We start from the raw sequence: 17,041 nt of genomic DNA on the forward strand, positions 1-17,041 counted from the left end.
TGAGATTAATGCATTTATTCCAAGTAATTAACATATTAAAAATAAAGTTAAACTTGTCCAAGCCAACTCATTAATTCTTTAATCTTTTGAACAAAATGTACAACCCAAAACATCACACTATAGTGGAAATAACTTGGGAAAGGGAGAGGTAGAGGAAGGAATACATATGGGTTGTGGAACAGACAATGAGTCCAATCCCAAAACAAGTTTCAGATCATCTACCTCTTCTGAACAGAAACAGCTGCTAAACAATTTAACACAAAGTGTTACTGGATCACAATACAATGAACAAAGGCCACTTCAAAAATAAAAGTGACCCAAAAAACATATCTGCTCCTGGCATTGAGCCATGAATAAGCCTTACCGATTTGTCGTCTTCCCAAAGTGAGCCTGCTAGATTTTCTTCCATGTTTACTGAGGCCATTTCCAAACAGGTTTGTGGGTTAGCAGGACCATCTCAAGCTGAGGCAACACAATGAGGGAAGTATGGGGGTTGACATGCCACAAGGAAGTAAACAGTAAACAAAAGAGCTACTCACGCTGCATTTCAAACAATGTTAAGGCAGGCCCATCCAAATGGAAGCCTAAGAGATGAACAATCATTCCTTCATTAGTAGTTTTCCATTTTAGCAGGTTTTCTGGTGTCTCTCCCAGAGATTCATCAGCTGCCCAGGAAATTAGGTGGGAATACAACATAGCAATTGGAGAAGTCAACTCTCCATCTCCCTCCTCCCCCACATTCCAGAAATGGCAGAGTCAAAGCCAAGATACAATCAAAGCACACTACGTGGTGAGCCAGATAGACATATGATTTTAATAACAAAGTAGGAGAAAATAAATTCGCAAAAAAAAAAAATTAACAGAAAATACTTTTTACAGATATGTATAGAAGTTATGATTGATTTGTCTGGTATCTTAAGGAGAAAGGAAAAAAGGAAAGGAGGTAAATTTTTTAGCTTCCATGAACATTTACTGTAAAGATGCTGACTGCATCTCTTGGTATAGGTTCCAGATGAGACAGCCATTAGTCCTGGATCATCTGGGCACCTGATTTCTAGAAGCCAATTTGATTCATCCACAAGTAGCTCTGGATGTATACTCTTAATCACCAACACTGGCTTGTGTGTGGTCCTGGATGGCATCAACTACAGCTTCCTGTGCAGATATTTCCTGAGGGACCACACTGCCTCCAACGGCCTGCTCCCTTGTAGGGGACCCTGAAGCCAGAGATTTTACCAAATTCAGAGGGTTGTCATTGTCCTCATCTACTTGAGGAACTGCTACCTCTGTGATGGATGCATTCAGTATTTCTAGCTGTAGTGGTCCCACCTCCAGGGAACTATGCCCAGGAGGGTCACCTGGCTCAGGGAGAGGAGAATATAACTTTTCTTTTTGAACTCCAGAGGTCCGTGTGACAAAATCAACAAGGTCTGGAAGGCAATGAGATGGTCCAAGGCCTGCAGGGTTAACTGTGTCCAATTCCAATCTGAGTGAATCTTGTTTCTCTAATGGAGAAGTTTCTTCTACTTCCTCAGGCATCATTCCTCCTGCTAACAGGTCAAGGGCCTGGTGTGTTCCCTCTGGGCTCCCCAAGCCAAGGTCAACATTTTCTATAGGAAGTCCAGTTTTCAAAATGTTAGGAGTGATTCTCCCACTTCTGGGATTAGACGAGTTTTGTTCACCCTCTGCTCCCAAGTTAAGCACCAGGGTTTTGGGAGACTCTAATGGAAACTCAGAAAAGGATGCAATTGGTTCCAAGTTAGTGAGAGTGGAGGAATTGCATGCTATAGGTGACAGAGAATTTTCTTCACACACTTTCTGAGACAGGGCAGTTGGGGATCTATGTGCTGGGTCCACTAGAGTATTGCAGAAATCAACACCCATAACCCCCAGGTTCCCCAGGGCAGCAAGCTCTTCTACTTTTACGTCTGTAACTTCAAAGTCTTCTAAGGCCTTGCTTTCTATTGTCACTGTTAATTCTGGATGGACATCTTGTAGCTCCAGGGCTTCTGCTTCTAGTTTCTCTGGGGTCTCACAGGTCTCTGGCTTCTTCTCATTCTCATCAATAGCCAGTTCACAGATCATTTTACCCTGAAAGTCTTTTGATCTTTCTCTCTTGAGTTTGAGGCTTCTGTATCTAGAAGTTCTGGAAGCTGATTCTGGAGCTGAATTTTCTAGCCACTCTTCTCTACCAGTTGGAACTCCTTGCTCCTGTGCACTATCTTTTAAATACATATCTGATCTGGCTGGGGACTGAAGCAGCAATTCTGGGGTAGAAATTTTCACAGGTGTATCTTGTGGGTTCTGGAGTAAAGACCTAACTTCTGCCGGAAATGAGCCTATTTTTGCCTTTGTGGAAGAGAGAGCCTCTGCACTCAATTCGATCACTACTTTACTCTGAGTTTCACTTCCTGTCATCAATTGCTTAGACTGTTCAGCCATTTTGTCAGTCATTTGCAACTTGGGCTGTTCTACTTCTCTCTCCCACATGTATCTGTTCCCATGGGTGAAATTAGAATCCTCTATGCTACTGAGCCCAACCTTGATACCTGTTCCCTCTTCTATCATCCTCTCAGAGAGCTGTGCTCCCCTTTCTCTTAGTTCAGTGTTTGTCTCTACCTCACTTTCTCCACAATCCTTAGACTGGTGGCGCTCTTGGCTTTCTTCAACCTGGTTACCAGATTCCGTGATGTGAGTTTCGACCAACTTCTGAGATTCCATGGTATGACAATGTATATCTGAGGGCTGAGGGGCTGGCTCTACACCTGGTGGCCCCGGCTCTCCCAGGTCAAGTTCACTTTTTCTCTCTGGAGATATATCCCTATTAGGGTCACTCTGGAAGGAGCTAGAAGTCCACATGGCCAAAGTGTCTGTCTTTGGGGTAACAGTTTCATAAGGCCTGCTTTGGCACAACCTTGTTAGAGGCTGCAGGAAGCCATAACTGTTGCCTCTGCTTTTTGAGTCTATGTGTTCTACAACTGACCACTTCCCTAGGGACACCAGAGGTTTTGCAATGGGCTTTTCAGCATTGCTGACTAAAGGAGCAGAGACCAAACTTCTATCTGGAGGCAAGTCCTCTTGGGATGCACTGCTGTTCAAAGCAGAAGTGGAAGAGATGTCTGAACTTTCGGCTTTAGAGAGGTTGTTATTTTCCCCATTGGCCAATGGACCACCACTTAGCTTAGTTTCAGGCGCCCCCTTTCCACCACTACTGTAGAATATGTCATACAGGTCCTTAGCATTGGCTGTAGCTAAGCATGAATTTCGCTTTTCCAGTTTTTTGGCTTGTTCACTGAACACACTTGAGAGGGGAGGTGGAGGACGTACTAACACAGAGAATAGGGTCTGGTCCCGGTCACTCTCACTCACCCCAGGAGCCGTCTCATCAGAAGGAAGGGCAGCTGGCTGTGCTGAGGCCATGATGGCTACCGGCAACACTGGGTTCAAAATGTTAGGACCCAGGAAACCAGGGCTGAGAGTATGAGATACAGTCAGGTTTGGTTTTACTGGAGCCAAGACAGCATTTGCTTGAGCAGGAGATGGGGCAGCTGGATGAGGTATAACTGGGGGCGGTGGAGGGGGTGGCAGAGGGGGTGGAGGAGGCGGTGGTAGCATTTGTTCAGGTATATGGGATGGCTCATTCTTTTCAGCCAGCACCATTTTTTCCTCTGGAGACCCTTTCAGAATCACCTCTTCCCCTCCAAATGCTTTGGAGATGATGTCAGGAGGCAGGAGGAGATCAGCTGAAGACTCTTTAACCACTGGCAGAGGCTTAGCAGTGGTTCCAGAGGACTTGATAGATAGAAAGGTGTTAAGAGGAGCTGGTTTGCTCACTGTGGCTGAACCTGACTTACGGAGTACTGTGGATGGGATAGGCAGGTTGGGTCGGATCTTGGTCTGGGTTGAAGTTGTCACAACAGGCATCCATGGGCTAGTATGTGCAACAACAGTTTTCCCAGAGAGCTTGATTTTGATGGGCTTTGCCTTCCCAGCTTCAGCTTTGCCATCCTCTTTGTCCTTACTGCTTTCCACAATCTCTTCCTTGGGAATACTTGGGGCCACTGAACTTTTTTCTTCCTCTTTTTCTGGCTTCTTCCAGCTGAATTTCCCAAAAGAGGAAGATGCTGGTGATTCTTTCTTTACCTCTTCTTTTAATTGGAGCTTGATGCTAGCCTTCCTTTTATTTTCAGCCTTTTCAGGGGAGTTCCCACCCTCAGAGAGTTGGTTGTCTAATTCCTCAGAGGCCTTGTCATCCTCCTTTACTTCTTTCATCATCTTTGTCTTTTTTTCTTTCTTCTCTTCTTTTGGTTTCTCACTAAGTTTGCGCTTTAGCTCACTCTGCCGTCGCCGTTCTGTCTCTAGGACCACTGCCAAGCCAGCTTGGCGGTCCAGATTTCGCCGCTCCTCATACAATGGGTTTTCAACCACATATTTCTGGGAAGAGAAAAGATAAAGGCTAAACAACTGGTCAAAATACTAAAAGAGAGAAAATCTTGGCCCTGCCACTGTTAGAATTCATGTAGTAGAAATTCCTAGAGTCATCTTCCTCAAGGATATATCCTTCCTCAAGGATGCTAGTCAGCATTTCTCACTAGGATTGAGGAGAATTTCCTAGTGATTATATGGAATTTGAAGTGTTAATGACTTTTTCTGGCTCTGAAGTTGTTTGACAAAGTCAAAAGGATTACTGCAAAAAGTGGGAAATTCCACAGGCTACTACTAAGACCAACCTTATATTTCTCATTGTGCTGGTGACCCTTCACATGTTGCTCTCCAGAAATTGGATCCCCCAAAAATTCCTCACAGAGCTGGCAGTAATATCCAGTGATGGGAATCAGAAACTCAGAGCCTGGAAGAAGTAGAACAAAGTCAAGAAAATAAGTCATTTCCACCTAGTATGACAGCAACCAAAGGAAATCCCACTTCCCCTTTGCAGTAAAATGGTTAATGGTTTAGAGGACCTTACCCACTTTCAAGTCAAAGTAGTATTTAGATGAATCCCAATGGCACAGTCTTCCCAACTTAAAGCTTGAACTCAGAACCTTTATCCCTTCTACCTCTTGGGAACACTAACTGGTTAATTCAGGAGCTTCCTGTGCCAGACTCATTTTTGTTGCTGGTTCTCCTCAAACTCCAACTAGCACTAAACATCTTAGGAGATTTAAAAACTACACTCCCAAACAGCTCAGTACCATTTGTCTGAGGATCTCTCATGTTATTAATTACTGGAGAATCTATCTTCTACAGACCTAAAGAATTTAGAAGCATTGGCTACATAAGAAGGTAAGAAATTTAGGGGCCAGCCCCGTGGCATAGCGGTTAAGTGCGTGCGCTCTGCTGCTGGCGGCCCGGGTTCGGATCCCGGGCACGCACCGATGCACCGCTTGTCAGGCCATGCTGTGGCAGCATCCCATATAAAGTGGAGGAAGATGGGCACAGATGTTAGCCCAGGGCCAGTCTTCCTCAGCAAAAAGAGGAGGATTGGCATGGATGTTAGCTCAGGGCTGATCTTCCTCACCAAATAAATAAAGACAGAAGGTAAGAAATTGAGAAGTTTAAAAACAAAGAAACTTTCTACTTCTCAACTTACCTCTTAATAACAACTATTCAAAAATATTTTATAGTTCTTAGTTGAAAAGGCAGTTAAATTACCATACCTCTTACTGTTCTTTTTTTACCTAGATTTCAAATACATAAGGTTTTGGTGCATAAACCCGTGACAAAGAAAGTTATATTTTAAAGTGGTATGTATATGTCTAACATCTGTTAGATTTTTGGCCATATGGGTAGAGATCATTCTTGTCTTGTAGATCTCTCTATTTCTTCATGACCTAGTATACTGCTCTGCACATAGAAGGCAATCTTATAGCTTTTTAAAAGGATAGTTATGTCTCACCCTATTCTGCTTCCTAGCACCTTAGTTTGGGGACACCTCTTCCTTGGATGAATGTAAGGAAACCACAAAGGAGGCAGGGAGGAAACATACCTTTTGCAGGAACAGTTATCTTGTCAGTGCGCTTTACAGCATCTTGCTTGGCCTCACTCTGGGTCTTTGAAGCCCAAGGTCTGTTGTAGGGATCCAGTGTCTATTTGCAAGAGGCAGAGGCGCTCACACAACAGCACTAAAAACTCAATGACCCACTTTTCTCTCTTTTTTCCCCCATACCTGGGGGGACCAGAAGCCCCCAGCTACCCACCCCCACCCACTCTGCCAACTGTTTAAACGGAATTCACCTGCGGAAAAGGTAAACACATGTTAGAACAAGTACTAGCAATGGATAAAATGAAACAAATTATCAGGTACTCAAGGAATCAAAAGAGGCAGAAGCCTCACTTACACTTGTCATGGTGTTTAGTTACAGGTAGGTCCCCTGGACTGAGCCCTGGGGATGGTGTCTCCTTTGTTGGTATCTCTTGGCTCTTCAGATTGGGGCTCCTGCCCATATGAGAATGTTTCATTTTCCAGCTTTGTAACGCAGATGGGAGTACAGAACTTTGAGGGGAAGGAGGGCGAGAGTGGAAATAACAGAGGGCAGGATACCTACCTGTGTGTGCTTCTTATTGTGCATATGGGTGAAGAAGTCAAACATGGTCCCACAGATGGTGTTGCAGTCCTTGCACCAGTGATTGCCAGCATCATAATACTCATAGGCAGCAATGGGCTGATCAGATTGCTTAGCAGCTGACTGGGGGCTCTCAGCAGGCTTGGGGCTCTTAGTACGGGAATTCTCATTGTTTACCTTTGATTCCTAGAGGGGAGAAAACTTGCACTTAGAAGAAATTCAAGGCAATCTAGATCTGTCTTCTCTCAGAAAAAGCAAGTAGCCTACTGTAATAATAGAAATAGAGCCACATGCCCATATTTCTAGTGCCTAAAGCTGCACAAACTGGGGAAAATCCTGTAAGAAATCTGTCTGCAAGGCTCAAACAGAACTAATTAGACTCCACAGTGCTATCCCATCATGGAGAATAAATCGTAACAGCAATATATTTACTTATCTATTCTACGATAGCTAGAAGAACACTCAGGATTATGGAAACACTGGCTGCCTCTGGGGAGGGGAAGGAGAGAACAAGAATGGATAGGAGTCTTTTTACTGTATATTGTACACTAATAGCTGTTGAATGTGTTACCTATGCAACTAAATACATTAGTTAAATTTAAAAATCATATTGACAACTAGGGAGGGAAGAAAAACCAAAATGGAAAAGGTAATTGACAGGTTAAGCAAATACCGAGATGATGTGAACTCACTTATCACAGACTCATCCTGCTATGGAAAAGTGGAGAGCAGGGCTGGTGTTGTGCACAGATAAAGGAGACAGTCATCCATGTGGGATGACTTAAAGGAATCGGGGTAAAATATTTCTAACTGCTTAAAATACTACCACTAGAATTTAACACCTTCAAGTTAACATGAATTTTCTTTTAAAATATATCAACTCCCCAACATTAAGTTATCAATAATAAATACTTTAATATGAATTCGCTTGTCAGCAAGCTGGGAACAAGGTATGTAGGAAATGAGAATTTTGGTTAATGCTGGGGAGTGAGGCACAGAAAAAAGATAATTTTGGAACACAGAGAGGGTAAGTATGAATGAGGTTCTACAGTAGACAAGATCAGGGAACTGGGCACCTGGAATATTGGCAGGAGAGGAAGACAGGATGGAGAAAGGGAAACAATTAGGACTTCAAAGATAACCTTTCCCTAACAGAGTCCTCTTCAAGAGTCACTAAAGAGACCACATCCAGCAGTAAAGGATGGGCACGTGCATACACTGTTAATGAATATTAACTGGTACTATCTTTCTGGAAGATAACCTAAAAATACATATTACATACCTCAAAATTCTTTATACACTTTGACCCAGCAATTCCACTCCTTGACACTTATCCTAAGGAAATTATTATGTCAAACAAGGTGATTTGATTGGTCGAATAAATTTTGGTATCCATAACAACAAAAAAATAAGATCGTTAAAAATTATATTATAAAAGTATATTTATTGACATGGAAATACGTTCATGACATACTGAGAAAAGTAAGCAACAAAATACATTTGAATAATCAATAAAGATATATAAATAGGCATAGAATGTCAAATGTCACCTTATCCAAAAGACTTTCCCTAACTACTCTATATCCCTTACCCTGTTTTCTTTTTTTAGGCATTTGTCATTATATAACCTGTACTTTATCGTTTATCTTCTCCTATTTTGTAAGAATAAGGACTTATTTATATAGTTCCCTGCTGTACTTCCTACATCTAGAATGGTGCCTGGCACTTTCTTGGAGATCAATATTTATTAAACGAATTAATCAACAGAAGAAGAGTATTTGGAATAATATACACCAAAGTATTAATAATAGTTGTCTCAAGATGGATGGAATTGTGTGTGTGTTTATTTTTATGAAAGGAACAGAAAGAGAAAGAAAATTTCAAACCAACTATGCATTTTAAAGAGAGACAAAGAAAGAAGAAATACCAAGGATAGGGAGGAAAGAAAGGTTGCAGGCACAACATTCCTTACTGCTGAAATGAAAACTGAATTGCAACACATCCTTGTTAGCTTCAGAGAACATGAAGACTCACTCAAATCAAGATGATGGATTATCATGGAACCCCAAACAATATATAAGTCAACTACAAAAGGCCAGAACTTTCAAGCTCTTCTCCCATCTAAGGCCCTGAACTCAATGACCCTGGTATAATAATAGTATAGTCCTACCTGGTTGAGAGAGAGAACTCTCCCAGGAAGACATGGAAAAATTAGAGCTTGGTTGACAGAGAATACAGAATATCCTCTTCTCTAGCCCCCAACATTAATTGATCATCTACTATGTCCTAGACGTACTGGATGCCGTGGGAAACACAAAGGTAAATAAGTTTTATTCTCAAGAAGTTCTCATTTAGTGGAAGAGACAGGCAGAAGACAGACCATGATTTTAATCATGTTTTAAACAAGACAATGAAATAAATCTTACAAAGAAACAAAGTAACATTATTATGGGAGTGCTACAGAAGGGCTGACTAAATCTGGGAGGAATTCTTCATGGAGGAGATGGTATTCAAGTCAGGCCTTTGTGGATGAGTAGGATTGGGAGAAAGATTATTCCAGGCTAAGAGGATTATTAATGCAAAATTAGAAAGGGATAACATGGGCCGGCCCCGTGGTTAAGTGCGCACGCTCCGCTACTGGCAGCCCGGGTTCTGATCCCGGGCGCACACCGACGCACTGCTTCTCCAGCCACGCTGAGGCGATATCCCACATACAGCAACTAGAAGGATGTGCAACTATGACATACAACTATCTACTGGGGCTTTGGGGAAAGAAAGGAGGAGGACTGGCAATAGATGTTAGCTCAGAGCCAGTCTTCGTCAGCAAAAGGAGAAGGATTGGCATGGATGTTAGCTCAGGGCTGATCTTCTTCACAAAAAAAAAAAAAAGAAAAAGAAAGGGATAACAGCATACTGCACATATGGAACAGTGCAAGCATTCTGAGGTGGTAGGAGTGTAAGCTGTAGTGTAATATTTCTTGGGCACTACTCACTTACTATGTGCCAGGCACTGAACTATGTACTGGGGACTATATTGAAGAATGAGACAGATATGGTCCCTGATCCCTTGAACCTTAAAATCTAATTAGGAGAACACACGTAATTATATAATTACAACTGTGATAAATGCTAAGAAGGAAAATTACAAGGTATTATGAGAGTGTATATCAGGCAATTTAACGGTCTGGAAATCAAGGAAGGGAGTCCTTGATTAATAGTTTAATAGTTTAAGCTATGGATCTGAAGGATGAATATGAGTTAGTTAGAAGAGGAGATAAGGAAAGAATGGGTTTTGCATGTAACGAGAGGGAAGAGAAGATGCAAAGACGTTAGAGGGGATGATACATTTGAGGAATAAAAAGGCCAGTAATGAAATTATAGTGACCAAGGGTGAAAAGAGACATGAAATGAGGCTGAAGAGGTAGTTAAGGGAGTGTTGTGACCACTGGCTGTATTTGAGAAAGGATTAAGACAGTAGCAGTACAAGTAAGAATTGAAGGTGGCTTGAATTTGAAAGGCAATGGAGATGGTGAGGCGCACGGAACTGAGATTTACTTTGGAGAGAGAAGTGACAGAATCGGTAACTGATTTGGTATGGAGCAGTTAGGGAGAGGGAAGCACTAGGAATGCTTTTCAGGTTATTGGCATGAAAACTGTTGGACAGTGGTGTCATTAATTGAGATGGGTAACATCAGAGGAAGAAAATGTTAGAGGGAGGTTGAGCATAATCATTAATTTAGCTCAAGATATGTCATTTTTGAGGTGTCTATGAGACAACGAAGTGGAAATGGTGAGTAGTCTGTTGGACACTCAGGTATGGACCTCAGAAGAATCATCTGAGCTAGAATATAAAACTGGAAGTTGTCAGCATGGTATTTCAGCGTAGAACTGGATGAAATGACCTAGGGAGAAAGCAGAATTCTAGAGAACTGGGCTAGGACTGAATTCTAAAGAACTGAAATATTTAAAGATAAGGTACAAGACAATAGGCAGCAAAGGAGATTAAGCAGCAGCAGCCAGCATTCTAGGAGGAAAACAAGTGTGAGAGAAGCCAAAGGAAGAAAGGCTTTTTAGGAGAGAGTGGTTCCCTGTATCAAATACTGATTTGAAAACTGAAATGTATTCACTGGCTGTACATGTGGTGACCTTGTTGCCAAACATGAACCCATAAAATGGTACAAACAAGTTATGAGACGATTAGAAGCCAGACTGGAGTGGGTTAAGGAGTAAAGGCTAGAACAAGAACAGGGAGGGCCCTGAATGCTGAGGATCTGGAATCCTACTTTGTGGGTAATGGGGAACTGCTAAAATTCTGAAGAGTACCATGATCTGATCTATGCTTTACAAAAATAGCTCTAACAAGAGTAAGAACAGGTTGGAAAAGAAAGCTAAGAAAATGGTTAGTTAGAAAGTTTCTTTAGGAGTCCATGGAAATAAAACATATAATAGAAATCGAAAAGTTGAGTTGTTACCTTGCTGTTGGAAGAGGAGTTTGAGCATGATGACACTTTTTCTGGGCTTTTAGATTTTTCTGCTTTCCCAGGCTTCTCTGTAGGCTCTTTACTGTCATTTGAAGACTTCTGGGATTTATCTAAAATGTTAATTCCCAAGATCTGAGCCACTTTGTCCAGTTCAGATTGCTTCTTTTCTGCCTCTTCTGTTTCTTGTTGAAGTTCTGCCATGTCCTTCATAATGTTATCCTGAAGCCGACTCACCTCCACCAGGAGTGGGTCTTTGTGGCCATCCTTCTCCCTTCGTTTCTTGCGCAGCATTTCCCCTGAGTAAGTAGTAAGTCATAAATAGTAATCTCTCAAGACTTTATGGTCACAAAATCTTATCCCAAAAAACTTTCTAAAAGCAAGTGAAACTCCCTTCCACCTGGGCTGGTTTAGGTGAAGCTTCTATGGAGGTAAACGATGAGTGATTACATTATCTCTTATGTAGCGGTTATCAGCTAAGGATCTATGGACAGGCTTCAGGGGCTCCATGAATCCCCAAAATGGTATATGCAAGTTTGTGTGCATGTGTCCTCCAAAAAGGTTAATAAATGTCCTAACTATGAATCCAGTAGCTGTCCTCTTCAGAGAACCAAATTATTATTCAGAGGGCAAAAAACATTCAGTTACATATTTGACTTTATCTGATTTAAGGACCCTTTTTTTTTTTTTTTTTTTTTGGTGAGGAAGATCAGCCCTGAGCTAACATCTGATGCCAATCCTCCTCTTTTTGCTGAGGAAGATTGGCCCTGGGCTAACATCCAAGCCCACCTTCCTCTACTTTATATGGGACACCACTACAGCGTGGCTCGACAAGTGGTGCGTCAGTGCGCGCCCGGGATCCAAACCTGGCGGTGCATCGGTGCGCGCCCGGGATCCGAACCTGGTGAACCCCAGGCTGCCACAGTGGAGTGCAAGCACTTAACTGCTTGCGTCACCTGGCCAGCCCCCTAAGGACCCTTCCTCACCAACAGCTACATTGAGTTTTAGGTTTTTACCTCAGCCTCACCTAATGTTATCTCATATTCTAAACTGCAGGTCTTTATGAATTAATCCTCACAGGACTAATAACTAAGTTTCTAATCCCTACACAGTCCAAACCCAAACAGAAGAAATTGTATCTTCTCCCACTCTGTTCTTCCATGCTATCTCCAAGCTGTAGTATTTAGAAGCCTTGTTATGTTCTTTCCTCAGTGTGTATGTGAATTCCTAAAAGCATAGATGAATAGATGGAATCAAAAGAGGCATCAGGGAATATCTTTTTGTGCCAAAAAGTAAGTAAGTACTCAAAAAATGATAGGGACATATCAAAGGGACACAGGAGTCAACTTAAAGGGGCTCCCACTGGCCAAATCTAGGGCAATTTGAGCATGAAAATAGATAATGACAGTAAAATATTGTAACCTATTGAATGAAGAATCCATGAGTTCACACTGATAAAAGTGAATAAATACATGGGGAAGGAGAGGTGACTAGGAAGCTCTTCCTTACAGTAGAAAGCCGATTAATAAAGTTAGAAGGAATAATGAAATCAGAAAACCACTATTTAACAACCATCATAATAATAACTGATTCAGGCAAGAATAATCAATGAATGCTAAAATTAGTGGGTGGAAGTTTGAGGAGTCACTGAATATTTACATAGTCTCAAAGTATTTCCCCTATAAGATACTTATTTATTAAAAAGGGTACAATAGAAACTTTACAGTGGAGAAACTCAGCAGACACCACCTTAATCAAATGATCAAAGTTGACATCACCAGTAATGGGACAAATCAACACCTGATATGAACTCAGCATCACTTCTGTGATCTTCCTGCCAAAAATGCATAACCTGAATTTAATCATAAGGAAACATCAGACAAACCAAAATTAAAAGACATTCCACAAAATATGTGACTTCTCTTCTAAAATGCCAATGTCATGGAATACAAAGATTTAGGAACTGTTACAGATTAAGAGAGACTAAAAGGACATAACAATTCAATGCAATACATAATCTTGCATTTTCTTTTGCTTCAGGACATTGGCACAACTGGTGAAATATGAATAAGGTGGTAGACTAGTATTACATTACTGTTAGTTTCCCAATTTTGATAAATGTACTATGGTTATGCAAGTGAATTCTTTGTTGTTAGAAGACACACACTGAAGTACCTGAAGTAAAGCAGCATCATATCTATAACTTACTCTTAAAGAGTTCAGGAAAAATTACACACACACACACACACACACATATGAATTGAGAGAGAAAAAAGGATAGAGCAAATAGAGTAAAATGCTAATAACTGGAGAATATCTGAGAATTCTTTACACTATTATTGCAACTTTTCTGCAAATCTAATTATGTAAAAAAAAATCTAAAAGGTGAGGCTTCAGGTACCTGAACGTGTGCGAGTCCCAAAAGCTCTCCATTCAGGTCTCCTATTCAAATTACTAGAAAAAGGCAGTCACACAAAGAAGTGTCTGATACCTTGTTGTTTATGAAGTCGCTCCAACTCGGTCCTGAGATAATACATCTTCTTTTGGCGAGCTTCCCGGTCACTCTTGAGTTTTTCCATCTCTTCAATAACCTGCAAGTACAAAATGGTAAGAGAGTCCTTCAGCCTCCAACATCCTCCCTTTTCTATTGCCCTCATGCTAGATAATATCTGAATGCAAGGATCCAAATGCCTGTACACAGAGGCTCTGACTTGAGAGTGAAGGTGGTATCTCATTCTGATCCAAGTTTCAGAACAGAATTATCCTTTTCAGAGCTACATTGCCCAAAAAGTATTATTTTTCTGCAGGAAGCATTAATGTTAACCTACAACTACTGACAGCAACTATCAGATAGTGGCTCTGAGCCCAAAGGGAACCATCAAGAAGGGAACTAATAAGTGTTATGGGTGAGGCACCGTGTTAGTTACATTACATATGTTATCTTATTTAATCCTCATGACATTATCTGTTTTATAGTAAGAAAACTGAGGCTGTGAAAGATTAAGTAACATATTCAAGGTCATATAGTAAAAGGATTTAAAGTCCAGGTATATATGCCCTAAAGCTCATGAATCTCTCAACTGCATTACTACCACCTAATGGAAAAAACAAACATGGCCCATCTATAATGGTCTAGTTTGAAAAAGCTGTGTTATTAACAGCCCTGACTTAAGTGCTAGGTTCTTAAAAGGAAAGTAAAGGCAAAGTTATTAGCTTTTACCCCCATAATCACTACAGGAAAAGAATCCAAAACTCACTGGGGTGAAACATAGATTTACTGATTCTCCTTCACCCAACCCAATTTTGGTGAAGGCTTCAAGGCTCCCAGCTCCTATCTATAGTGTTCTAAGGCCGATAATTCGGATAGAGAAATAAACTTAAAAAAGGAGTCTAACTATCACAGTGGGACCTAGGGCCAGACTTTAGTTTATTCCGAGAAAACACGTGAGAAAAACAGAACGGGTTTATAATTTACTTAGGGTGATGACAGCAGCCTCCAAAGAACTTAAAGGCCTTACAAATTTTCAGCTCCCCCTAAAAGACAAATACAAATTTATGTTGAAAAAGAAGTCTCAGGCACAGGATGCCTAAAGCTAATATTTACCTTCTGCTTCTGGGAAGCACGGTTCTTCTCATCAGAGATCTTCTCTGGATTATATCTTATGAGTGATGGGATGGACATCTGGACAGGCACTTGGGCAGTAGGGATTGAGCCTAGCACGGACTCATCCTGCTTGGGCTCATCAGGAGTCACAGTGGGGATCACACGTAGGTTCGGACGGCTACGAGTAGCTTGTTTGGTAACTGGCATTACCCTGTGTGGTTCAGGTAGAGGGTGGTTTGCTGGTTGAGAGGCGGGGTACATGGGCCACCTTGAGGCTGCATATGCCATGTAGTGCCTATAGGCATCAAAGGAAGCAGGGGGAATGGCAGGTCCCTGGTAGTTTGGAGGTATCCGAGCTGCAGCAAACTGAGAGGTCCTTGGCATATGAAACTGAGATAGAGACGCAGGGTGTGGAAGTCTAATTGGGGCAGATGGGGCTGACGGCAACATGCACCTGACTGCAACAGATGACTGAAACCCACTGCCAACCACCTCTGGTCCTGCAATATGACCCATTGGATGGTCAGACTTTAGGAATGGGGGGCTATTTTTTGTGAGCAGGTAAGGATCCACAGGGGAGACTGGGTGTGGATGGGACACCTCTGGGGAATGGGTATTGCTATGATGTGCCTCCCTGCTCTCTAGTCGATGAGGATCTGAGGAGCGCCGATCAGCTGAGAAACGGCGTTCAACTGAGGAACAGCGGTCTGCTGAAAAGTGCCGGTCAACTGAGGAACGGCGGTCAGCGGAGGAACGTGATGGTTTCTTGCCATGAAGTCGTTCCTGTGTGCGTGCAGCCAGTTTACTAATCTCTGCTACTCCAATATCCAGCCCTATGGTCTTGAGCAAGTCATGAATCTTGGCATATTCCGGATTGGTCTCTTCTATTGATTCTAGCTTTACAGCTGGAGCTGAAGAGGGCAGGGAGCTTGCCTTTTGCCTCATAACTTCACCCTCAGAGCCCCCAGGAGGCTTTGGTGGAGATTCTGCCTTTAAATCCTCTTCTTCATCCCCATAGAGAAATTTCTCCTCATCCTCAATGTCAGGGAAGCTACGTCGCCTTTTTTCCTGTGTACTGGTAGAATCTGCCAACATGCTCAGAATGCGAGAAAAACCACTGCCATCCTGGCTAGCTCTCTCATGAGGCAGCAAGAAGTCTGTGTGTCGCTCAGGTCCTTCAGCCTTCATATCTAATTTCTCCTTGTGGCACAGAAAACTTCCAAACTTCTCTCTGAGAGGACTGTTGTCTTTGGGTATCCCAGGGAGGGGACCCCATTGGTAGAGGTTGCCCTGAGGTTCCTTCAGGGTGGTCTCTACCATAGTCCCCTTGTTTTCAATCTCGGAGGCAAAAGCAGCAATAGCACCACTTAGTGGAAGAGATGGGTGTCCAGAGTAGAGAGGGTGATCCTGGCTGGAGCTGGTACTGCTAGAAAAACTCTCAAGCTGCAAACACAAACACAACTAATTCAGTCTCTATGCAGAATCTCAGAAAACTAGTAATTGAGATAAATACTTAAATACTTCGTGCTTCTTGAATTAATAGGGGAAAGACAAATACGGATGAAAGGGAGGTAGAGTATCCTTAGCCAGATTCAAGATTTGGGTCCCCATATCTCCAGATGTTTCTGCTGTAGCAAGGGGAAATAGGAAATAAGGTAGACTGGATTGAATCCTCGCTTTTGCCCAAACTTCTTGTAGTCTTTACCAAAGAATTTGAATGCGAAAGGACTTTCGAGATGTCCTAGCTTACTTGTTATCTTTTCTATGGATCCCCAAAAGAAAAAAACATAAAACTGGAGCTGCTTTGGTTGAAGTGGGATCAGGAAACTCTGAAACCCTAACTGATCAGCCTCCCCTTGATTCCCTAAGTGCCCTTAGGCACTTCTTCAAAAACCTTTAGCTCCCAAGAGGACAGCTAAAAACTAGTGCTGATGCCTAACCATCTTTTCATAAGTGAGGAAAAAATATCAAGGCCCAGAATGGTGAAGTGACCTGTCTAAATTAACACAGCAAGTTGGTAGCAGCGGTGGGTCCAGAATCAGAATCACCCGATTTCTGGTCTAGTGTCCTACCACTCCTACATTCTGTCTTCTCTCTAAAGAGAGATAAGGAAACCTCAGATCATCTCCTCCCTTTGCCCTTCAAGTTTCATTTCCAAGAAACTCATATTCAAAGATTCCTACAACGCTATCCAATTTAGAGAAAAAACTTACAATACTCTCCAAAATGTCTGTTTAGAAAGCCTAATACATGACAATAGAAGCCCTCTACTGATGCATTATGAGGCCTACAGTTTCCTTTGGAGAGTCCTGGAACGTGCAGCTTACAGGCATAATAACGTTGGTCCAGCATATATTACAAAGATATCATTAGGGACACAGCACCCAGGAAGGTAA

The 17,041-nt window shown here is 42.1% G+C and overlaps 1 protein-coding gene across 3 annotated transcripts in view; it reads right to left on the reverse strand.

Annotated features, from left to right (window-relative positions):
- ZNF318 (zinc finger protein 318) overlaps nucleotides 1-17,041 on the reverse strand; it is a 26,762-nt gene continuing 9,721 nt past the window's right edge. For 2 of the 3 annotated variants that reach the window (XM_087438622.1, XM_087438623.1), the window contains 7 exons: nucleotides 14,646-16,088; nucleotides 13,533-13,632; nucleotides 11,036-11,340; nucleotides 6,546-6,749; nucleotides 5,987-6,086; nucleotides 4,731-4,849; nucleotides 1-4,434 (listed from right to left, as the gene is read on the reverse strand). In XM_087438622.1, coding sequence (XP_087294748.1) covers nucleotides 1,102-4,434; nucleotides 4,731-4,849; nucleotides 5,987-6,086; nucleotides 6,546-6,749; nucleotides 11,036-11,340; nucleotides 13,533-13,632; nucleotides 14,646-16,088 — 5,604 coding nt within the window. In that variant the 3' untranslated portion in view covers nucleotides 1-1,101. Of the gene's footprint in view, nucleotides 4,435-4,730; nucleotides 4,850-5,986; nucleotides 6,087-6,338; nucleotides 6,437-6,545; nucleotides 6,750-11,035; nucleotides 11,341-13,532; nucleotides 13,633-14,645; nucleotides 16,089-17,041 lie in introns of those variants that run through there. The other variant, XM_087438624.1, reaches the window with a different exon arrangement.

The sequence above is a fragment of the Ceratotherium simum genome, chromosome 13, assembly GCF_057802395.1.
Source record: "Ceratotherium simum simum isolate JZ-2026a chromosome 13, ASM5780239v1, whole genome shotgun sequence".
NCBI classification, from domain to species: domain Eukaryota; kingdom Metazoa; phylum Chordata; class Mammalia; order Perissodactyla; family Rhinocerotidae; genus Ceratotherium; species Ceratotherium simum.